Raw genomic sequence first — 25,986 nt, 5'->3', positions numbered from 1 at the left:
AAAAGTACCTCTTGGAGCTCCAAAGTAAAAAGGCTCAAATATACAATATTTGTCTACAGTTGCCAAACAGATGCAGAGGTTTAGTTTCAATCACTGTTAAAAGAACTTACTCTTTTATTATATATGCTGTTTACTATTCTTTTTCTTCTGATTTAAAAAATACATTTAGGATAAAGAGAAAGTAGGAAGAAGAAACATAAATTACTCAAAATCCTTACAACTGCTTTCAGTTATTTTTTCTATTTTATAAATGTAAAAATATGTACAACATATTATGTTACATAAATGGAATTGCAGGCCTTACATTTTTAAAAAAGTTCTACCTAACATAAACATTTTCCTCTGTCATTAAATGTTTTTCAAAGTATAGTGTTAAAGGTGCTTTATTCACTACATTCATGCCATAATTTTATCAATTAATTACTTCCATACATATGTTTACTTTTTAGTTTATCAAATAAAGCTATGATAAATAACCTTGTATATAAGTCATCAAGTATACATCTGATTATATACTTGGAAAAAATTCCTAGAATTGAAATTTCTGGGTAAAAAAGGTTTGTTTTTCTTATTCATGACTCTCAGCCATTTGTTTCACATTTCTAAATATAATTTATGCTTTTATTAAAGGAAAAATTTAATCATACTTCTAATATTTTCAATATTATAATTCATAAATTTTCATTATTCAAAGAAAATTTATATATAAGGACAAAACCAAACCTTTTCTCAAAATGCATATACCACACACACACACACACACCTCCTATGCTCATTCAGAAAAACAAAGTCAGCAATGTGATCACTGCTTAGACAAGAAATATTTTTTTCCTTAATTTTTTGAACACTGTATCACAACAAGGAATACCTACTTTTGTCCACTGGGTGTCCTCTGAACCACATGTTTAACATTCAGGCAGACACTACCATATCATATCTTAACAAATACTTCAACAACCTCTCTTCTTTGAACTCTCATTATCTTTTAAATTCATTCGTCATTCAGCTTTCTATTTCATTATTCTGTGAAATGCATGTATAGTTTCAGAGTTTACTGAGCCCACCCACTGTATTAAGAAAGTAGATAGGAAAATAGTGACAAAATCATATTCAAAGAAGCAATTTTTATCACAAGTACTAAGTGAAACCAAAATTGGAATGTGAATATGAGATCGTTTTAGCTTTCAGTTTCCTATAAGAGAAATGTTTTTCTTCAAAATTGTATTTGCAGATTTCAGATTTCAAAGTGATATGTTACTAGAATGTGCTAAAGTCCAAAAATTCTTTTCCTGAAGCTTAAATTAGATCATTTAGGAATCAGAGGCTTGATTTTTAAAAGAGAGAGCCAAGAGATGTCAACCCTAATGTGAATAATAAACCAGGAAGTCTGGAATGCTAACAATTAAGATAAAATATTTTTAGAATTCACTTGTGAGTTCTTCCCAAATAATGTCTATCTCATTTGATATTGTTTAATGAAGAAGTGAGGCTGGGAGTGGTGGCTCACGCCTGTAATCCTAGCACTCTGGGAGGCAGAGGTGGGAGGATGGGTCAAGATTAGGAGTTTGAGACAGCCTGAGCAAGAGTGAGACCCCGTCTCTACTAAAAATAGAAAGAAATTAATTGGCCAACTAAAAATACATAGAAAAAAATTAGCCGGGCATGATGGTGCATGCCTGTAGTTCCAGCTACTTAGGAGGCTGAGGCAGGAGGATCGCTTGAGCCCAGGAGTTTGAGGTTGCTGTGAGCTAGGCTGATGCCACGGCACTCTAGCCTGGGCAACAGAGTTAGATTCTGTCTCAAGAAAAAAAAAAAAAAAAGTGAATCCATTTACCTATAAACAACTAGCAGAGAATACTACCAAACAATAGTACCAAGGAATCTATAACATGTGAAGCATTCCCATCCACACTGACAAAGATCCTGTCCTTTACCAAACTTTATTAAGGCTCCTCTGAGCTCTTTTTCAACTAGGCCTCAACTTTTGGACTTACCTGTTCATCTCTGCCTTGTCCAATTTTAGCAAGAATCCTGCTAACTCATGTTAGCCACAATCCCCCATCCTTGATATCTGATCGCCCCCTAATGTCTGATTAGGTCCCCTCATCTCCCAGCACACCCTGGGTATCTGATCACCCTGGTCTGCCTTCAGCAGGAACCCTGTTAGGTCAGTTTAGCCAGAATCTATCTCCCTTACCCTCATGCTTCTTCTTGGTGATTTTCCATCTACCGACTCCCCACTTTAACTTATGGTATTCAGAGTTGAATATCACCAAGGTCTTGACTAACTAGAATGCCATATTTGAGAATGATGTGCGAAGAATCGCTGTTTTCAAAACTGAGGTTGACTTTCAGGAGCCAATGTTTACAAAGCCCTCTTGGAAAAACCAGCCACCCCTACAATCTCTCTCCCTTTCTGCAAAACTCCATTGTGGTGGGCCCTACATCTATAGCAATGGTCCTGAACAAAGGCTGCCTTACCACTCTTTAACTGGTATCATGCATAATTTTTCTTTTTACATACTTTTTTTTCTGTGTAAATAATCACTGATTTCAACTTCATTTTTGTTTTGCTTCATCTGTTGTTTACGTAAATCTATGTACATTGGAAGAAGAGTCATATAGGCTGAATCTCCACTCACTCAGCACGTTCTCAACCATAATCATGGTACAATGGGTAACTTCTGTTACTCCATAGGAACAGTTCAGAAGAGGACATCATCCTGACCTCCAATCCAGGACCTGGTCTCAGCCCTCGTCACTCTGGAGGCATCAGCCCTGCGACTCTCCACCCCTTCCTCCACTCTCCCCACCCATGACCCCAAGCATCCAGCTTCCCCTGCCCCTTTGACTGCTGCTTCTTTTGACTTACTTATCTACTTCTCCTTCCTGTCTCCTACATGTAGGCATTCATCAACGCTTGCTTTTCTTTTCTGTCTTCTCTCTCTACTCTCTTTTCTTTAGTAATTTTTCAACCAAGAATTTTGGCAGTGAGCGTTTTGAAAGAAAGATGAAATGGGAGCTTGGGCAGTTTCAAAGGAAATATTTTAAAACAGTTTATTAGGAAGACGACTGAACTAATATGTGGCCTAAAGAGGAATGATTAAATAAAGAGTGAGAGGAAAGAAGGAATAATCAAAGGAATCAGGCCCTGTGAGAAGTGGGAAGACATAGGACCAGCACCTGCTCCCTCCAACCAAAACCTCTCACAGGGTCCAATGACTTTGAAACTGCAGGTCTCTTGATGTGCTCTAGAACCAGGCCATATCCCCAGAATATGCCAGAGCAAGTAGGGTAGGGAGGAGGGAAGAGGACTCATCTTAAAAAGAAAATATGAAAAGAAAAGAAAAGAAAGGAAAAGAAAAGAAAAGAAGAAAAGAAAAGAAAAGAAAAGAAAAGAAAAGAAAAGAAAAGAAAAGAAAAGAAAAGAAAAGAAAAGAAAAAACTCTGACGTGCACTAGGCACTCCATAAGAATTATTTCAGTGTTACTCAAAATGTGCTGAGAAGAGCACTGGCATAGGAGAAGAATCAGCTGGGGTAATTAGTAAAAATACTGATTCCTTAGTCCCACCTGAGATCTAAATCTGAATTGAATTGCTGGGAAGGGGGCCCAGAAGTCTACATTTTTCATACTATCTCTAGGTGATTCCTAGGTTATGTTACAACTTGAGAATCACTGCATTATCTCATGTAATGTCCGGGAAAATGAGGAAGAGACAATTTTTGATTTTTTTTATGGTACTAAGACCCTGCTTTACACATTTACTCTGCATTCTGTAATAATGCTGCTTGGAACATGGATGACTTTGTGATGTCAACTTGCCATAAAGTTTTGCTTCCCACTTTTTATAAGGCTATGACAGCCATTATAGACATTGTTGTATGTTAAAACGTTGTTGACATTGTGACAAGAATCATACATAGACATACTTAGACAAGACAGATACCTTGCTTTGGGAATGATTTCAGGTCATTATCCCTTTTTAACCAGTCATTCCATTATCTTTGAGAAGTTTATAAAGTCTACATAGAATGAAAACATTTTTACTTTAAATAGGATATTTCTGGAATAACATTTAATGGGTCTGTCCATCAGGTTTCTAGGACTCATGATCTATGCTGAAGTCACTTAATTTAACTTCCATTCAATTCCTTCAATATTTTGTTAATATTTGAATCTGACTCCATATGCCACAAGGTACAATCTTTTCAGAGACAATTATTTTTTATTTCGAAATATTATGGGGGTACAAACAGTGAGGTTACATATATTGCCTTTGCACAAGCCAAGTCATAGCTACAAATGTGCCCATCCCCAAACAGTGAGTACTGCACCCATTAAGTGTGCATTTACCCATCCCCTACTCCCCACTCCCTCCTGCAGGACACCTGATGAATGCTACTTGCATATGTGCACTAAAGTGTTGATCAATTAATACCAATTTGATAGTGAGTACATGTGGTGCTTGTTTTTCCATTCTTGTGACACTTCACTTAGAAGAATGGGCTCCAGCACCATCCCAGAGAACATTTTGATGGGACCTATAATTAGGTAATTCAGCACACAAATCCAAAGTGTGGTAATGAAGGGTATATTATTGCTGTATGATATAATGTTGATGTATTTATGTATTTCTTTGTAGAGGCAAAGTACTTAATTGTTTTTTATCAGCCATTCCCTATCCAATGATATAACACTTTGTATATTACAGATTCTTAATTTATTTTCACTTATTATTATTTTTACTTCAGCATATTATGGGGGCACAAATGTTTGAATTACATATATGGCCTTTGTCCCACTCACATCAGAGCTTAAAGCATGTCCATCCCCCAGATGGTGCACACGGCACCCATTAGGTGTGAATATGCCCATCTGGTCCTCCCCCCTCACACCTGCCTGACACCCAATGAATGCTACTACTAAATGTGCACCTAAGTGTTGATCAGTAAATACCAATTTGATGATGAGTACATGTGGTGCTTGTTTTTCCATTCTTGTGATACTTCACTTAGTAGAATGAGCTGTAGCTCTATCCAGGATAATACAAGGGTGCTAGATCATCATTGCTTTTTGTGGCTGAGTAGAACTCCATGGTGTAAATATATATAACACATTTTATTAATCCACTCACGTATTGATGGGCACTTGGGTTGTTTCCACATCTTTGTAATTGTGAATTGTGCTGCTACAAACATTTGAGTGCAGATGTCTTTTTTATAGAATGTCTTTTATTCCTCTGGGTCAATGCCCAGTAATGGGATTGCTGGATCAAATGGTAATTCTACTTTTAGCTCATCGAGGTATCTCCATATTGCTTTCCACAGAGGTTGTACTAGTTTGCAGTCCTACAAACAGTGTATGAGTGTTCCTAGCTCTCCGTATCCATGCCAACATTTATTGTTTTGGGACTTTTTGATAAAAGCCATTCTCACTGGAGTTAAGTGATATCTCATTGTGGTTTTGATTTGCATTTCTCTGATGATTAGAGACGTTGAGCATTTTTTCATGTTTCTTGGCCATTTAGTCTGTCTTCTTTTGAAAAGTTTCTGTTTATGTTCTTTGCCCACTTTTTAATGCGATTGTTTGATTTTTTTCTTGCTGATTTTCCTGAGTTCTAAATAGATTCTAGTTATCAGCCTTTTATCGAATCTATAGCATGCAATTATTTTCTCCCATTCTGTAGGTTGTCTGTTTGCTCTCGTGATAGTTTCCTTGGCTGTGCAGAAGCCTTTTTTGATCAGGTCCCATTTATTTATTTTTGTTGCTGCTGTGATTGCCTTTGGGATCTTTTTCATAAATTCTTTCCCTGGCCAATGTCTATAAGAATTTTTCCAACATTTTCTTCCAGAATTCTTATAGTTTCCCACCTTAGGTTTAAGTGCATTATCCACCATGAGTTGATTTTTGTGAGAGGTGAAAGGTGCAGATCCTGTTTAAGTCTTCTATATGTGGCATTCCAATTTTCCCAGCAGAATTCATTGAATAAGGATTCTAAATTATTCCACAACATTGAGAAGGAAGGAATCTTCCACAACACATTTTATGAGGCCAACATTACCCTGATACCAAAACCAGGAAAGGATGCAACAAAAGAAAAGAAAACTACAGACCAATATCTCTTATAAATATAGATGCAAAATATCTCAACAAAATCCTAGCAAACTGAATTCAGGTGCTTATCAAAATATAATCCACCACAACCAAGTTTGCTTCATCCCAGAGATGCAGGGATATTTCAACATATGCAAATGTATAAATGTAATTTATCACATAAATAGAACTAAAAATAAAGACCATATGATCCTCTTGATAGACACAGAAAAAGCACTGGACAAAATTCAACACCCTTTTGTGAGAAGAATGCTTAACAGAAACAGAATAGGCATAGACGGGACTTGCCTCAAAATAATAAAAGCCATATATGATCAACCCACAGTCAACATCATACTGAATGGGGAAAAATTGAAAGTATTCCCGCTTAGAACTAGAATGAGACAAGCTTGCCCTCTAATGCCACTTCTATTCAACATGGTGCTGGAAGTCCTAGCCAGAGCAATCAGACAAGAGAAGGAAATCAAGGGCATCCAAATAGGGGCAGAAGAGATTAAACTATCACTCTTTGCTGACAATATAATCTTATATCTAGAAAACCCCAAAGATTCTGCCATGAGACTACTGGAATTGATAAACAAATTCAGCAAAGTCTCAGGTTACAAAATCAATGTACAAAAATCAGTAGCATTCCTATATGCTAACAACAGTCAAACTGAGAACCATGCTAACAACAGTCAAACTGAGAACCAAATCAAAGACTCAATACCCTTCACAATAGCAATAAAGAAAAAAAAAGTACCTAGGAATATATTTAACTAAAGGGGTAAAAGACCTCTTCAGAGAGAACTATGAAACACTGAGGAAGGACATAGTAGAGGATGTAAACAGGTGGAAAACCATACCATGCTCATGGACCGGGAGAATCAACATTGTTAAAGTGTCTATACTACCCATAGTGATCTACAGATTCAAAGCAATCTCTATTAAAATACCAACATCATTTTTTGCAGATCTAGAAAAAATAATTCTATGCTTCATATGGAACCAGAGAAGATCCTGTATAACAAAAGCAGTCTTAAGCAAAAAGAACAAATTGGGGGAGCATCAATTTACCAGATTACAAGCTATACTAAAAGGCTATAGCAACTAAAACAGCATGATATTCGCACAAGGACAGAGACATAGACCAATGGAACATAAGTGAGAACCCAGATACAGATTCTTAATTTAAAGGCATATTATTTTCATATTTTTTAAAGGTACATCTTTAGCTTCTGATAAAACAGCTCATTGAATGGTGATGCACAAAATCTCTATTTTCTAGCTATTGGCATATGTTTCTGGCTATTACATGAAGTTTGTTTTAAAAGAAAGATCTAAGCTTAATGAACTACAAAATTTCCTTTTTTTTAATGGAAAAGGCTTTGCAATATATAACAGTCAAATATTTAAGTCCTGTCCCATTCCATGGTTAGAAATCAGTAAGGGTCTCACCTTTTCTGTCAATCAGGCTCTCTTTGTTAGCCTAATAATAATAGTGACAATAATAAAATAACATCAGTAATACTAACAACAATAACAGCAGCTAATACTTACAGACACTTCTTACGTCCCAGACACTATTATAGATACTTCATATAGATAGTCTCATTGCACTGCACATTAACTCTTATGTAGGAGTTATTGTTACCTCCATTTTGCAGATGAGAAAAGTGCCCCTAGTAAGGCAAACTTGCTAAGGACACACAGCTAGGATATGGCAACGCTGGCATTCAAATCCAGGCAGTCAGACTCTGAAGCCTGAACTCAGCAAGTATAATATGCTGCCTCCATAGCAGGTTAACTGGCTTATGAATGTGGCTCTTCAAAGCTTTCACAGAAGATGAGAAAGAAGATGCTGTAACTGTGGGCTCAGAGTGGCACAAAATGTTTGTCCTGAATTTTGTAAACTTTCTAAATTTCTCTCAGAATTCAACCTAAATTTGTGTCTTAGGATGGATCAACTGTTATAATGTCTACATAATGCCTGGTGTTTTATAATAATTGTGGGTTTTGAACTTAACTTCATGCGCCTCTCATGAATATCTATCTGATAGGCTCCCCATAAGTAATTCTAATACCTATGTAAACCACTTTCACTTATAGAAAGGCAAGCAGTGACCTTAATTATTTCATCATGACCTACACATAGAAGAAGACAAATATACCAGGAATCACAGAAAAATCCCAGAAAAGAGGAGACATGGAATGCTCCATGATGATGATCTCCAAACTCTTAAACCTCAAGAACCTCTGTTAAAATGCATGAGGATTTACACCCAAATGACACATAGAATAGAGTATAAAATGAAAAGCCATTTCATAGGTTGTACCCCAAGCAAACTAGAAGAGACTTAATTCAAGAAGCTAAACATGGTCATTATGAGTTAATTTCAAGAATTCCTAATATAAATATTCTCTTTAGCAGTTTCTATTCTCTCATCTTCTCATAGAAGAGGATATAACTTTACTAAACATTAAAGAAAGCCAATTAAATGCCAATATCTAGGCAGAATCTCCATTATAATCAAAGCTGGTGGAACCGTATTGAAAAGCACAATTGGTGAACCATTTGTGTCATGCATCTGAAACACAGTAAGCCAACGCTCTTGAAGGACCCCCTCTCTCCTGAATGGTCAGACTCCATACAGAAATGTGACCATCTAGTCCCCCTACCCTCAAAATTAGAGCACAAAATAATGAATAGATTAAATGCCACATCAAATGCCAAGGTACTTGAAAAATGATGTTCTATGCACTTAAAAACCACAAACACTGATGGGCCTTTTTTAAATTGGAAAATATTTATTTATCATAAAGCACTTTTTTTTATCATTTTAAGTAGAGGCTAAAATGTTACTAATGTTCCTTTGTTATCTTCGCTTAAACATTGGGATATTCAATTATTTCACTAAACATATATATATAGAAAATAGACAAAGGAAAAACCACCAAGATGTTAATAGTGCCCACCTCTCTCTAGGTGCTAGATTTCTAGATGATGATATTTATTTTCTTTAAATTCTTTGGCACTTCCTAAATTTTCTTCAATGATTATATTTTAGCTGTATAATCACTAAAAGGACTAAAATCAGCATATATAATTATGAATACATAATGTTATCCAATGATTATATTTCAGCTGTATAATCACTAAAAATACTAAAATCAGCATATATAATTATGAATACATCATGTTATCATATTAAGAATACACATATAATTTTGTAACAGTAGTTACAACTAAATGGTAAGACTCAGGGTAATATTGTTTGTTTTTCACAAGTATGTATCACTTTTGTGATTTAAAAAAGGCTAATTTTATTAAAACAAAAAAGAAAAATAAAAAAAATATTTGAGTCATTCAATACTTATTTAATTCATGTATTTTAGAAGAGGAAATTTAAATACCAAGGGAAAGAATGCTACCAATGCTGTTGAGCTAAGAAAAATGTACCAAATATTTTTTCCTTTAAGGCCCAATTTTTATCTCTTCTATGCGTATCTCCCTTTCTTTACTCATAAAAATATATCCATTGTTAAATTTGAAGCTTTTAAAATTGGCTCTTTGAGATCAGGCCTATTTTATGCTTTAAATTCCAATTCCCAGGACTTCACTGAAATGTGTTGCTAAAAGGCTCACACTCCTCTAGTGTGGCCAGATGTGTCAGTCAAATACTTTAAATAGATTTGATTGCAGGTTTGGAAAGACTTATTTATTCCACTGTATTTAAAGATGCTGATGTTGAATGTTTCCGTTTTTCTTTTTCCTGCTCTCTAGTCATTTTATCTTTGGCTCGTTAGTCCATGTAACTTTTGGTCTTATAATTCCTCTACATCTGAGATGCACTTGACAAATTCATAATGATTGGTATAAACAAACATAAATTTTTATCCTAGTAAAAATGTAAAATTTTGGTTTTTCAAATGAAAATTTGTTTTTTAATAGTTAAACCAAGAAACAGGATGAAATTTTAATGTAAGTTTACTTTTATTTTCTGTTTTTAAAGAAACATTTTCCATTTATGGCTATAAAAAACTGACTATACATTGTCTTGGTAAGAAATAATCTAAATTATATTTTCATGGGTATTGGTAATAGGAACAATGGTAGATAACTGAGGAGTAAATCTCATTGCAGAATGTATAACAGGCTGTGATGTAGCAGCCTCCTTACATATTGAATATTTTGAAACTACAGAAAAATAAGCAGGAAGAGGAACTAAATTTCTAAAAACACCTGTTTAATGTTGATAATGTAGAGAAAAATAAAATGATCACTTTATGCTTTCTAAGTTTTCATATAATTTTCAAGACCTGCCAATATAGATTTTATAACTTGGAAATGACACAGTTTCTACTGAATGAAGATGAATATTTTCTATTGAGATTTAACACAGAAAAAGCAGTTAAAGGGAGGGAAATCCAGTACCCTTTTGAATGACAGAACTTTCACATGACCCTTCTATAGAGAAGTAGGTCAATGTTCACAGCACAGGTGATGGTGTGTCATGCAGTGAAAGGAGAAATTCACAGGCTCAAAGAAAACCCATCTCAAAGTGGGGAGATTTGGTTTTACTAGTATTTCCAGAGAATGAATGAAAATGAAAATAGTTCTCTCTTCCTTTTGTTTACAAACCTGAAAGACTGGTTAATCTAGGCTGCCACTGTCCTCCTTTCTTGGTGCATTCTCATGAAGAAAGATTTTCCTTTCTACTACAGCATTTTGCTTGCTATGTTCACCAACAAAACAATTAAGATTCACCAATTCCTATAGGGAAAACACTCTAAATAGCTGAATTCTATTTCTAAATGGAAACTACTTATAAAGATTCTTTTCCCAGGAACATTTGAGTTTTTATGTATTTTCAATGATTTCCACTTATATTTTTGAATCAAATCTCAGTTAAAACTAAATTTATCAATATTCCAGTAGAAACTTTTTCCTACACCATTATTTAACATTTCAAGGCAGAATTTATAGTTTAAAAGGAAAAGAAAATGAAATGAAATGAAATTACCTCATCTGATCCTTTCTTTTCTACTGGTTTGGAAGGCGATTCACTGGTTTTTTCACTGACGTGCTATAAAAATGTAAAAAAAAAAAGAAAAAATTCTTAATAAAGCAAGATGATACAAGATAATAGTGACTTTAAATCCCAAAAGCTAAATGCATAGATTTTAAAAACTGAGACCACTTTAAGCTTCTTCCTGAGAATGTTTGTAATTTTGTTTTTGTTTTCTTAGAGATAGGGTCTTGCTCTCTTGTCAATGAGGCTAGAGTACACTGGTGTGATCATTGCTCACTGCAGCCTTGAACTCCTGGGCTCAAGCGAACCTCCCGCCTCAGCCTCCTGAGTACCTGGTACTACAGACATGCCACCACACCTGTTTAATTTTTAAATTTTTTTGTAGAGATGGGGTCCTGCTATGCTGCCCAGACTGTTCTGGAACTCCTGATCTCAAGTGATCCTCCTGCCTCAGCCTCCCAAAGCACTGGGATTACAGGCACAAGCCACTGTGCCCAGCCAAGAATGTTGGTAATTCTATACCATTGTAGGTTAGGTGGCTCTCAAAGATCAAGAGATGCTACAGACATTCATTTGAGATCCTGAAAGTCAGGCTATAATTAATGGGATGCAGAGATGATGGTGATGCCAAGGAGGCATCTCCACTCCTACAAAATGCCTCATGGAATTTTAAAGCCCAAATTTCCAGGATGGTAGACATCTGGTTCATCATGGAGATGAGATCTCTAAGGACCATGTTGTATCTGAAGCCATATTTAAGCCTGATTCAGCATGGACTTGAGGGTCCTCCACAGCCTTCTAAGTCACCTGTCCCTTCTGATGGCTCTTGGGAATTCACCAGAGTTCTTCCAACTGAGGATTCACCAGTGCAGAAGGATAAAACCTCAAGGGCAAAGACCATCTCCTATGTATTATGGCTTTAAGATTTCATTATGTCAGAAACAAGAGTACTTTTCTTACTAGGGCACTGGGGATGAATACAATTGTTAAAGTTTTATTTTATTTTTAATTAATACATAATAACTGTACATATTTATGGGGTGAAATGTGATATTTTGATACATGAATACATTGTGTTATGATCAAATCAGGATAATTACCAAATCTATCATCACAAACATTTATCATTTCTTTGTGATGAAAACATTGAAAATCGTTTTTCCTAGTTATTTTGAAATATGCAGTACATTATTGGCACTCTACTGTTCAATAGAACACCTGAATTTACTCCTTCTAACTATAACTTTGTACCCATTAACCATCTCCTCCTTAATGAAGATATGTTTACATGGTATGTAAAAGCTTCAAGTAGCTTACATACTCATTTGTTTTGGCGATAAGGTAAAAAGAATCATAAGTTCACTGAATTTGTTTGAGAATGAAAAAAAAAGTATATGTTCCTTAATATGCAGCACAGAGAATTATTTCATTATTTGCATACTGTGGGATATTCAAGAAAGTAGGAAAAGGGAGCCAAATATGAGAAAAATAAAAGCTTGCCATTGGATTCAACCAAAATACAATAATATATTATTATGTTCCCTAAAGAAGAATCACAACCTGGACATGTGAGTCAATGAAGAAGATAATTCATAATCTACAAGATAATTTCATATATTTTCTTATTTGATACAAAAAAGGAGGCTCATGTAGTTTTATGAATGAGAAAACTAAGAACAATAGCTATTTTGTGTTTTTCACAAGACACATAAATAGGAAAATGTTACAAAGTAGGTTTTTCTGATTAAAATCTGTTGTTTGCCGCTATACCATGCTAAATGGAATTAGTTAGCTTTCCCTTTGATCATATTAAGAGATATGCTACTAAAAATGGCCAAGGAATACCAGAACATGAGGCTGAAATCTTTCCTTAAAAATTCTTTGTATGAACAACTAGCAATAAATCACTTTCATGACTGTACAATTCTTACCCAGAAGAAACACTCTCATGGATTAGTGACTGGAATCCACTGAAGAGCAGCCAGGCTGCAACAGCTTGGTGGACGAAACCCAATGTGGGGGTTGCTTTACCTGTATATCCTAGTCAAGGGTTTGTTTGTCTATGGTTGAGGGTAATCAGCATTGAATAACGAATCTTGAAAACTGGAAGGAACCATTTTAAAGCCCACTTATATATCAGAGCTAGATGATAGCTGGCAAATATTAGAATAATTGGTGAATAAAACATTTGTAAAAGCCAGACTTGGTGGGACCATTACTTATCTCTGTTAAAGTAAGTAAGGAGGCCATTAACATGAGATTGTCTCTGTACTCTATACTCAGAGCCCTTACATGAGCAAACTGAAACTTAACTTGAAGGCATTTCTTGTAACTGACTTAAAACAAACAAAGAACAACAACAAAAAGTGAGTGACAGCCAACCGACTAACTGGTTATATAACAACAAACCTTCCACAAGACCCCAAATGAGGCAAATGCCTAGCTGTAGCCAATCACATTCAGCCTATAAAAGCTTACTCTCATGCTGCTGGAGTGCTTGAAGCTCTTGGAACTTCTTTTGGTTTTGAGTACTACCCCATTCGTGAATTGTTTTTTGTTCAACTCAACTCTGTTAAATTTATTTTGACTAAAATTTTTCTTTAAACATCTCTAAAAGAATCATTCAACATTCAGAGATAATATTTGATAAGGAAAGATCTACAAAGACAGAGGTTTACCAAATCTGTCTCCTAGAGCTGGTAATTTTACAATCATGATATCAAATCCATTTTTTATTTGCAACTCATGTTTTCTCAGATGAGGTAAAATAAAAACAACAATATCAATATCCACTCTTGCACTGAGTGTTTGCTGTCCTGAGTGCTTCATTTCTTGTCAGGAAGTGTTATCATTCCATTTTATAAATAAGAAAACTTCAAAATCCAACTCTCTATTGTTCAGTGCAAGGCTCCATGCTCTCTGCATGGTCCCACTCTGCTTCCTGTTCATGTGGCAAATATATATCATGATTTATTATCCCATGGTAAATATACATACAGTCTTTTCTCCCTTAAATATAGGTATGTAAATGATTTCTTTAAAAAAATTAAAAATTGTTCCCTCATGGTACTTCAAAAGGGATTCTATTGTAGTCCTCTAGATTAACCAATATCATTAGTTACTTGCTTCCATTGAAATGTTCAAAATCCCTCAAAATTATGCAGGTTCCAAATAATAGTTTGGGGGGAATATATTGTAATGAATGCTTTAAAAATATTGAGTTATAATTAGAATTTTAAAATTTGGTATTATAAGCATTATTGTTGTGTGATCTCAAAAGAAATATGTGTTCTCAATAAAAAGCTCTGTTACAAAGTATGACATAAATAAAAATTACTTATAATCAAATGTCAGCTTTTGGAACTTCATGGATTAAATTTTTCAGTTCCTTCTTTTAACCTAACTTTTTATTATGAAATTTTTTCAACATACAGGAAAGTTAAAAGAATACTACAATGAATGTCCATATTTCCACCACTTAGACTTCAAAAAGTATTAACATAGTTGCCATATTTTGCCACATTTGGGGTGGGGGAGAGAGAGACAGAGAGAGGGAGAGAGAGAGAGATAGACAGAGAGAATATCTATTTGTCTATATATATATCTGTATTGGAAAGTAAATCACAGACATCCTGAAACTTTAAAAAACATTTCACCATGCATCTCCTCAAATTGAGCACAATTCCCTATACAAACCCATTACTATTATCACCCTAATATAATTAACAAGAATTCCCTAATACCATTTAATTTCTAGTAAATAACAACTTTATAAACCAACCATTACCTTGATCATTTCTTGGGACTTACTCATCAGTCTGTTAATCATGTAAAATCAGTTATATCTTTTCACTGAGAGAGATTCAAAGTACCTGACTTTAAAATCCAGGATTTATGGACTAATTGAGCACTCTTCACATAACTGAGGGTTAGAATGAAATATTTGGGAATGATATATGTCAGATTTGATCCAGCTCAGGAACCTGCAGCAAATCTTTCTAAAAGTAAAGAGAGAACACTTGGCTTACCATTACTGCATGTAGTTGGTGGGTAGGGGGGAGAGAAGAGGGGCAGGGAGCTTGGGAAAGATCCATACTACAAGGCTGATGGATCCTATATTACAGAAAAAAAATGAATAAATTCCTAAGTCTCTACCCAGTGCTAGGCACCTCCCCATGTGGCCTCCTTTGCTCCCCATAGCACTGTCAGGGAGTACACACTGTCACCTTGCTTTATTGACAAAGACACTGAGGATCTGAATCACTGGTTTTGAGGGGAGATTTGTGGGCACCATGACAGGAAGTAGAAGCTTCTGCTCCTCACACCAGCCCACTGGGTCAGTACCCACGGAGAGATTCACAGGGCCAGGCAGCCGGTGCAGCACGGGGCTGCATGTGGGTAAACTGAGTGCTCAGTGAAGGAGCAAAGCGCCCTGTGCTCACATGTCTTCCTTGGTCACCTTAGGATTACAGTCTGTGGGCCAGAGACGGGGCTGCTCTGGATCTTGTTGAAAGCTAGCTGAGATCTTCTGATTTTCCTCAAGAAGGACTTAGAGCAATCTAGTGCTCTAAAATGGAAACAAAACAACTCAAAAATCAACAAAGCAGAAAGCCTTCCTATTTGAAAACTGGTTTGTTTTATAAAATTAGCCCAACACACCATACTTATGAATTCTGTCTTGTATAAGCAGCCGGAGAGGCCAAAGCCAGGAAGAGCAGGACAGGATGCCAGCCCTAAAGCAGTAAAGAATTTCTGCAGGAAACGACAGGGGGGCTGAGAAGAAGGCTAGAGGTGGTGTGTGCCATGGGAGTTCAGAGGCAGGGAAGAAATCAGATAAAGGGCTTTCCTGTCTTCCCTCAACAAGGAATATTTTCCAAACTGTTTTCACCCAAGCATCACCACATATTTGGCAAGTACAGCTGTGCTTTGTCCTCATTCTAGGAGACAGCATTTATATGCTTAAAATCGTCTGCCCTAGCAACCCATAAACCCGTGAGGAAATCAACAAGAGCTAAGAGCAATAGGGCATGGAGCCTGAGCTCTGGCCCTGCTGAGGTCTCTGCCAGTGCTGGGCTCCAGCTTGCAGCACTTGGGCACTCCCTGTTATTAGCCTGATACACACTCAAAATAAGATAAAAATCAAACAAACGTCTACTCATACGAAAGAAGAAAGAGGATAGAAAAACAGCCTTTGCAAGTCTAAATCCAGCTGTGAAAAGAAATAACAAATGCTACTGTGCTTCTAAATGCCTTTGCTTTATTAAAAAAAATAAAATTAAAATTGTGGTGATGCTTGCACTACCCTGTGAACATACACCAAAAAATAACTGTATCATATGCTTTCATGGGTGAAATATTTGAAAGCTTGAAAATTGTTCTTCGACTTGGAGACAAGGCCATGGAGATAATATCTGCATGTCCAGGGACAGCTGTGGCAGAATAATGAAGCAATAAAAGGTTATCTTGGTGCCCTCTGGACTTTCCCAGCACAGGTGTGCCCGTGCTAGCTCCACAGTCACGCATGCGCAGAAAGGCTTGCCTCAGGGGCCTCCTAAGGATTAGAGAGCCTCTGTTAACGGTGGGCCCCGTTCTTCAGTGCATGTTGCAAGCATCTGCGAGGCTTTTGGAAACACTGGTGCCGGTGCACAGGGATTTATATTTAGTTTGAATAGGGTGGGGCCTGGGCGTGGATATAGTATTTTAAAATTCCCCAGCTGATTCCAACATGCAGCCAGCATTGGGAAGCCCTGGTTTTGAGGGGAGATTTGTGGGCACCATGACAGGAAGTGGAGGTTTCTGCTTCTCAAACCACCCCACTGTGTCGGCACCCACGGGGCGGTTCACAGGGTCAGGCAGGCCGGTGCAGCGCTCGGCTCCACCTGGGTAAGCTCTGATTGCTCAGTTAAGGAGCACAGTGCCCTGTGTTCACACCGGCGTTTCCCATCTAATTCTGATTCTGAGCCTTGCCCTGTTAATGAACCATCATATCTTCACAACTGCACATTAGACTATTTGCTAGCAAAGCAAACAAATTAGCCCTTTATTGTATACTCTCCTGCTTATTGTTACCTGATAAATGTATACCATCTTGCCTTCCCCAATCAGATGGTAAATTATATTCTTTTTTTTGTTCTAGTTGTGTGGTGGGACCATGATAAATAATTCTTGATTGAATGATCACATTTCTGCAAACCGTTAAATATTCCCTGAGAAGTACTTTGGCTCCTTTCAGATCAATATGTTAGACAAGAGAGGAGGAGGCCAAGAAAACAGCTTAAAAAATTAAGAGACAATGTACAAATTGGTGTTTCCTACAGAATACCTTAAAAATCTATTTGGGTCTGTATTCTGGTTGTTAAAACAAGATGATTCAGCAGACAAGGAGAAGGACCGACATGTAAACCTGGGTTGGCTTCAAAACAGTCTCCCTGGGTGCAGATCCCCGGCCTATGTGGCTTCAGGTGGAGTCCTTCCCCTTGGCCCAGCCCTGCTCTGTTGGTATCGCAGATGATCTTTCTGCTGCATTTCACCTGATGGAGGGCCTCGAGCTGGGTTTGACCAATGGCAGGCACAGCCAGGAGACTGGAGGTGGGCGCTAAGTGGTATTTCCCCTCTTTCTCTGCCTCTGGGAGCTTCTGCCATAGCATCCCCTTCAGGACAGTTCAGCTGTGCTTCCAGCTTCCCCAGGGTGATCCGGCTCCTTCCTCTGTCCCTCTGGCCTAGGGATGGTAGCAGCTTTTCTTGCAGTTTCTAATCTTTGGGTTGCTTCACCCTCCCCTGCTGGCTTTCCAGCCTTTCCTGTAACCTGGGTAACCAACTTCCTACATTATGTTCCCTTTGTTTTACATACTCAGAGTTGGTGAGGTGTGGTGGCTCATGCCTGTAATCCTACCACTTTGGGAGGCCAAGATGAGAGGATCACTTGAGGCCATGGGTTCAAGACCAACCTGGGCAACATACCAAGACCCCTGTCTCTACAAAAATTAGCCAGGCATGGTGTCATTCCCCTGTAGTCCCAGCTACTCAGGAGGCTGATGCAGGAGGATCTCTTGAACCCAGAAATTTGAGGTTATAGTGAGCCACGATTGCACCACTGCACTACAGCCTGGACAACAGACCGAGACCGTGCCTCTAGGAATAAATAAACAAATGAATAAATAAATACTCAGAGTTGTTTCTGTCTCTTAGTTGACTGTGATAAACTCTGGCAGGAAAGAAAAAGCACAGATTTGGAAGGTTATATGACCTTGAGCAAATAATTGAACCTTTAAGTTTCTCCTCATAAAATATAGCTAATGGTACCTACCCCAAGAGCTAGCATATTTATGAAATGAGCTGATGTTAATGAGAAGCCTGGCTCATTGTCTAGTTCAAGAGTACAATTAAAATTACTCCACTCCTTTCTTTTTCCTTGGCATCAATCTGATTGTGGTGAATTAGGTGCCAATGAAATGAATATGAGAAGTAAGCAAAGGTCTGAAGGTTTCATTTTCTAAAACTGTAAACATTAGAACATTTTACTTTCTCTAAAGTGGAAGGAACATTATCACGTTCACCTAAAAGTTTTTGTTTAGTACTCTGTCTTATAACTATGTTTTATATTAGTCTCATATCTCCATATAACACCCAAGGAAATAAACCACATGGGGGAATACAGAATTCATTTTCCCAACAATCTACAATAATTTAGTTATAGGGATAGCACTTAAATTTGCAATTCTCATATTTTAAAATATGTTTAAAAGGTGTGTGGGGGGGGGGAAGTTAATAGATAAAACAAGATTAGCTCAAAGATAATTATTGATGTCAACTAATTGGAACTTGGGGCCTCATTATCCTCTTCTCTCTTTTTCTGTGCACATGTAAAAAATTCCTAATAAAAAGTTTTAAAAAATTTAGAAGCCTCTTATCTTAAGAGTATTTGTCTCCCTAGAGTCACACAAAGGCAAAAATCCTAGCTGTTTTACTTAGTTTTAATACTGAAAATCCCAAGCTTATGGAGATGGCAAATGTGGGAGGCAGGTTTTATTTATTTAAAAAGAAAAATCAGTGAGTGCCCACTATGAGCTAGGTGTTGTAGGGAGGGTAATTATTAAAGACATTAAGGAAACGAAAGGCCTGGCTTTCAATACATGATGCCTTTCTGCTCCTCTAAAAACATTTGATATCAAATTAAAAAATCATAGGAGTAACTTTCTTTGGTATTCTTATATTTTAAAAAAAGATGTGTATTAAGGATTAACTACACAGCTATAATTCTGAAATCCCTGTGTTTCACTGAACCCCAAGTAGTCTTTTTCCTAATATTTTAAGATTTTGGTGGACATGCCAGGATGACATTCTAAAGATACATAATTTTTGTACAGTTTTCAGAGGTAGTGTTGATTATCCAACTAACTGCCAGTACACATAGTTTTATCTACAAGAAATGCAAGAGACGGTCTGGCATGGACCATCTACACAATTTTTGTGTCCACAGCACCGTGCACAAAACTGATGCATAGTAGGTGCACAATAGACAACATAATAGGTGGACAATAGACAACAAATATTTGACCATTACCAATTCATTCTTGTGTTCTATGAGTTTTCTACAGTCAAAATGAATTATATACATTTTCAGGAAGCTATAATCATAGACCTTTTTCCTCCTGTGTTAACTGACTCCCATATGAGGAGATAACCTATATAAATACTGTTTGTTGGATGGAGTTATGTTTGCATTTTTCTTAACCGGAAAACACCTGATATACTTTTTATTCTTTATGGTAGCTGTAAAGCTATCTTGGTAAGTTTCCATGAAAAGAAAATGTGACAACTTAAAGAACAGAACTTTTTAGTTGCATTAGTAGGATTTCCCTCTTAAAAATACCTCAAGGGAAAAACAAAAAGATAGTCTGCTTAGTGTAGTCTTGTGTCTGCTGAGACAAACTACTCAGAACTAATTAACCACCACCTATCTACCTTCAATCTCAAATGACCACCCACTGTTCCCACCACCAAGGGGTATATCATTCTTTAAAAAGCACTTGTAGACTATAATTAACTTTCTGAGAAGTGTCAAAATTGATTAAAGAAAAATATTATCAGATATTACTCTTAGTTTAAAAGACTTATATGTAATGGGAAGCTAACTAATTCAGGGATTGCCAGCCCAAAGAGGAAAGCTGTATTTGACTTCTGTGTTCCCACTACCCTAAAGTCTGCAGCCTTTTGCAGGCCCTATAATTTTGCCTTCCCTACTCCTAAAATTCACTGCAGCCAACGTGGTCTGTCCTGCCATGGGAGGCTTGTGACACTCTTCCCAGGCTGGCTGCAATGATGAGGCCTCTCAAATGACTGGGTTCCTTGGTCATGCTGTCACTGGGTCCATGGGTCTAATTAGGCTAAGACACACCTTTAATTAACATGGCCTAATGGAATCAACTTATGACTCAGGAACGTGATTGCTGGTATAAGCCAAATTAACTCTCCTCATGCTTGATCATTGTGATGCTCATCAGATGGTCTCCAAATCTAGCTTGTTCGAGTTTTGTGTGTGTTTACCACATAATTCTTCAGAAGATAAAATCAATAGTATTGATGACATTCAATGTAGAAACATACATTGTAATATTTCACTGACTACCTTTATAGGTGGCATGTTCTTAAAAAAACATATCTTAGACATATCTTTTAATTATTATTCTTTTTTATTGTGCCTAAACTTTGAAAGTTAGGTCATGTACAACCTTTTCCAGTATTTAAAGGACCCCACTAAAGATGTTTTAATTATAGGATTTACCACAAGTATTTTGAGATGTCTGTGTATGTATATCTGTATCTATATCCACAGATAAAAACACATAAATAAATCTATATAAATATACATGGATTATACATCTGTGTCATATATAGATATGTGCATATGTATACATGCATACATGGTATGTTTTAGGGGGTATATATGTATATGTTATAAATCAGCTCCACAGACCTTTGGGGGATTTATTGATGAACTTTTAAGAAATCTTTGAACTCTCTGAAGCTATATGAGAAATGGCATTTGTGTATGTGTGTGTTTTGCTGTGGGAAAATAGTCCATAACTTTATTTGAATCTCAAAATGGTCTGTGATCATCCACCCACCACCACCACCAAAAAAAAAAAAGAAAAAGTTTAGAAACCCATGGTCTAGAGCTGTACTGTCCAATACCGCAGCCAGTAGTCACTTGTGGCTATTGAACACTTAGAATGTAGCAAGTATGAATTGCAATGTGCTGTACATGTAAAATATATGATGGATTTTGAAGAATTAATATGAAAAAGAATGTAAAATATTTCAGTGGTTTGTACATTGATTACATGTTGAAATAATATCTGGGATATAGTGGGTTAAATAAAATATACTTACTTTATTTCACCTGCCTTCTTTTTGCTTTTGTTAATGTGGCTACTAGGAGATTTAAAATTGCATATGTGGCTCACACTGTATTTCTATTGGACATCACTGGTTTGGGAAAAGTTAAAGCTTGATCGCAGGCATGCTACTGATTCTAGGAGGTTACTAATAGCAAAACATTTTTATAATAGTTCCAAAACTGGATTCTAAGAGAGGTTTTAGCAAAAAGTTAGGCTTTGACTAAACATAATAGAGTTAAAAGCATAAATTTAAACTATTTTCTTCCAAGTAACCCAGCATAATTTCCTTTAGAGAATCATGAGTTTGGAAAGAGAAGTCTGATGTCAACTCTGAACCACTGCCAGCAGTATTTGAAGATAATACACATGGTGGTGGTGCATTTTGATAAGAACCTTAGGACAATAATGACTCAAAGCAAACTTTTGCTCTTAGCACATCAATAAAATGCTACATTTAAGAAGCCTAGAAAATGTATTGGAAAACATTCACAAAGAAATATCTCAAGGGAAATTGGAATTCCCAATCTTTAAATATGTATGTCAATAGCTGATTTATGAATCTAGTGCTCACCAATCCTTATGTAGTGCATATCACCTCCATTTTACAGATGTGGAAACAGATTCAAAAAGGTTGACTCATTGCCATTTGAGAAGAACTCAATGTTGGTCTCCATTATGTACTTGGATGCTAGTACGCAGTGCAGCCTGGCACATAGATGCTCATAAACGTTCATTGGCTGATAAGTTAACAGTTTCCTGATTCTAACACAAGATTTCTAGCTCCAAGGTGTGTCTGATGACATCTTTGCTTTTCCCAAAATCACATGCTGAGAGAGATAGTTGTACCTAATTTTTTAAAAATTCTCACCATAAATTAATGGGACATAAATATTTTGGCTTTCTCTGTCAATAAAACTTTTGTGTATTTATTTATTTATTTATTTGGAAAGCAATCTAATGTTAAATCATGCTTCCTGGTTCTAAAACAGAAGTGCCAGCTCGACTGGATCACACTTAATTGGCATTTATTCCATGCACTAAACAAATGGAACTCACTCTCTCTCTCTTCCTCTCCCGTCTCCTCCCGTCTCTCTCCCTACTGGTCTTGATCTTAGTTGCTTCTGTCTCTTGAGGTTAAGGATTTTTTCTTTGCTTCCCATCCCAGCAGCCCCTCCTGCTCTGCGTTGGCAAACTCACATCCAGCCACCTTCCTCTAAAAGTTGTTAACTTTCAGAAATGCACCCCCTGGAACAGAATTCCTCCAGCAACAATTCTGTTCCATTCAACTTATGAGCACGAGAGAGCCTGGTGCATAACACCGGGGCGGGCGATACGCAAGCGTACGCCCGGGCGCGCTAGCACATACCACAGGAGGGTGAGTCCCCGGCCTCTCCCGGAGCCCAGGCTGAAGGTCTGCGAGGAGATCGCACCGGACCCCACCCCTTCCCCGCCAAACCTCGGACAATACTTGGTCCACACGCCAAGAACAGCAAAACAAAATGCACTCCCCTCCCAGTCCTGCCCTGGCACAACCGCTGCTATTTACCGTCTTGTACCACCAGCTCGCGAATGCCATGGCGACAGGCGGCTTGCTCCGATCCGCGAGGCGGGGGACCCGGCGAGGGCGTGGGGTGCTGTGCTGGGGGGCGCCGGCTCACAACTCGCCTGGCGGAGACCCGGCTGGCACTGAGCTCTGCTCATGCCGCGGCTGCCAGGTGAGCAGGCACCGGGGGGCGGGGCCCTATTTGGGCCCGCCCCGCCCGCCGGGCCCCGCCCCGCCCGGCTTGGCTCCGGGCTAGTTAGGGAAGAGGTGTCATTTCTCCAGGCAGCCACGCCCGGCAGCACAGACTTCACGGAAAAGACGGGATCCCGCTAATCAAACGACCCCGCGCTCTCTAAGGGTCCTGCAGGAACTTTATGCCCCCTGCATCCTCGCTCTCATTTCCCCCGGGTCTTACGTGCCAACTTTTCTCGGCGCGCCCCCCGCCCCCTACCCAGGCAAAGTCACGCCCAACGCACTTGACCCAGGCCCGGGAATCCCTGGCCACCTCCAGCCACCTGCCAGCCAGGTGGCAGGCACTGAGCCCGGGCCCTTTCCTGGCCAGAGGTGGGGCGCAAGGGGCGGCAGGCCGGGCAACGCCCAGAAAAGGCAGCGCAGGGCTCGGGGACGCGGGTCCCTCCGCCGCCCAGCCCCGCGGCCGGGACAGGAGCGCCACTCACCTCCTGGGCGTGGCGGGCGCTGCGCCGGGGCCGCGGGGAGGCGGCGGGCTTCTGGCCAGGCTGGGACATGGCGAGGCCGCTGCGGGCGCCGCCGCCGGGAAGGCGCAGCGAGAGTGGAAGGGAGGCCGGCGAGGGCGGAGGGGCAGGCGGGCGCGCCCGTGAGGCAGCTTTTCCGACCCAACCCCAGGCCCGCGCCCCGGCTCCCCCTCGCCCCGGCGGGCCCTCCCCTTCCTGCCGCAGCTGGCCGAGGCCCCCGCGGCGGCGACTGTCCGCGCTGCTGGGCTGGAACTTGACACCCTCCGCTCCGGGTCTTCAGCCGGCGACCCTCCCCGGCCCCCGGGGCTGCCCGGTTCCGCGTTGGTGAGAACCGGGGGGCTGGAGGTTGCGGGGTTCCTCCTCCGGCTGGCCCGGGCGTATCTTGCAGTTGTGCAACGGGACGGAGGGACCTGGGCGTGGCCCGCTGACGCCTCGACCCTGCCCCCTGAGAATGTGGAGAATTAGACACTTTTTCTGCATGCTGCCCTGGTCTAGCCAGGAGAAGTTACCAACGCAAATCTGGCCCACGCCTGCACTGTCTAGATAAGGAAGAGGATCCTAAGAACAAATTGGTCTGTGTGTGCCAGTGTGCACGCGCCTGTGTATGGTTTTTTTGGGGGGGGGGTCATTTTACTTTCTTTTTTTGTTTGTTTTGATTTGGGGTTTTTTTTTGTGTGTGTGTGTGTGTGTGTGTGTGGTGTGGTAATTTCTAAACTTTAATAATCTATTGTGGAGAAGAGAGGACGTAGTTTCCAATGCAAAATGGAGAACAGCCCCAAATTTAAACCCTTATATAGCTTTTCAGGAGTTTGACGGATTTTGTTTCTGGGGCTGGATTGCTTTTGTCTTGGGCTCCTCTGGAACAACACTTCCTGGTTTGGGGTTGGAAGGGAAATTCGACAGGCCCTACCGGGACACGCTCATCTGGAGCGACTGGCAGCCTGCGGTTGCTGCTGGTTCACCGTCAGACCTGACAGGAAAGAAACGGTTACCCTGCGCCCAGAGCAGCGGCATTTTGCAACTTACTGGGTCGCAGCTCTCTGCTGTGTTGTGTTTTAGACAGTTCACGGAAAGGAAGCCAGATTTTAGGGAATAAGCTGCCTGACAAAACGGGGCATTCTGGTTTCCCCTCTACCCTTCAGTTTTAGGGACTCTGACTTCCTCTTCCTCAAGAAATAGGCTGGCAGCAATGGAGAGAGAGAAGGGAGGGTTTAAATGCATTTCCTCTTAAACGGTTCTACTTACTATCTATGTATCTAGTATTTCAACAAGCAGATGTCAGTACGGGAATTCATATATAAAAATGAAACAACTTGGATCTGGGGACTATTATCCATTCAGGAAAAATTGGTGGAATCAATAACATTCAGAAAGGGAGAAATATTAATATGTCATAAGCCTTAAAAAAGTTCTTATTGTGAGTAAACCACTACAGTTATTTAAACAAACACAAAAGCTACAGGGGGTGAGGTGATAGCTCCTGTTCCCTGGCCTCCACTGTGGGAACTGGAGTCTTTTTCTTACTAGGGAACCTAGATGTTTCAGATTCAGGGTTTTAAATTCCTGGAATTATTTTAACTCTGGAAGAAGAATGGTTCCCACTGACTTGGTGGCATTAAAGTTTGAGGTGTTTTCCGACAGAGTTTTTAAAAATTGAATTTAAACCAGTTACTTATATATTTCTTGAGAGAATCTTCTATGTGAAGCACTGTGAAAGTTATAGTAGAGGGAGAGATAAAAGATTAAAAATACACATTCCTTGCCTTGGGGACTTAGAGTATAGCTGAAGTCATATGGCATTTGTAACACATGATGGTTTAATGACATTGAAAGACATACAGTGTATGAATAAGTAAACATAAATGTGCTTCAGGAGTTTGGGATTCTGCGGGCGTTGTAGATTATGGGATGCAAAAGGAGGTGTGAGCAGACTGTCTGGGTGGTGGGGTGTGAACAGAAGGAGAAGGGGTGGAGGCACCTCAGGAGATAAAGAGGAACCCACACACCTGGCTGAAGCTGAAGGTCTATATTTAGGAGTAATGAATCCATTTATCAACCCATTATTTACTGAGCAGCTACACAGTGCTAAATGAAATACTAAATAACAAAATCTATAAGAAATAATGACCCTATCCTTTCAGGCCTTGCTTAAAAGTCACAACTCACATAAGCATAGCAAAACTGCTAAACAGTGCATTAATG

The 25,986-nt window shown here is 38.9% G+C and overlaps 1 protein-coding gene across 9 annotated transcripts in view; it reads right to left on the bottom strand.

The window, feature by feature from the left end:
• CAST (calpastatin) overlaps positions 1-24,173 on the bottom strand; it is a 105,393-nt gene extending 81,220 nt beyond the window's left edge. For 4 of the 9 annotated variants that reach the window (XM_012773785.3, XM_012773797.3, XM_012773789.3 and 1 more), the window contains exons 1-2: positions 23,749-24,172; positions 11,120-11,182 (exon numbers count right to left, since the gene is read on the bottom strand). In XM_012773785.3, coding sequence (XP_012629239.1) covers positions 11,120-11,182; positions 23,749-23,817 — 132 coding nt within the window. In that variant the 5' untranslated portion in view covers positions 23,818-24,172. Of the gene's footprint in view, positions 1-11,119; positions 11,183-23,074; positions 23,251-23,748 lie in introns of those variants that run through there. The other 5 variants (XM_012773805.3, XM_012773826.3, XM_020290169.2 and 2 more) reach the window with 3 other exon arrangements.
• Positions 24,174-25,986: the final 1,813 nt, after the last annotated feature.

The sequence above is a fragment of the Microcebus murinus genome, chromosome 11, assembly GCF_040939455.1.
Source record: "Microcebus murinus isolate Inina chromosome 11, M.murinus_Inina_mat1.0, whole genome shotgun sequence".
Classification (NCBI taxonomy): Eukaryota; Metazoa; Chordata; class Mammalia; order Primates; family Cheirogaleidae; genus Microcebus; species Microcebus murinus.
Note: the sequence above shows the minus strand (reverse complement) of the source record. Positions and strands in the feature narration are given on the sequence as shown.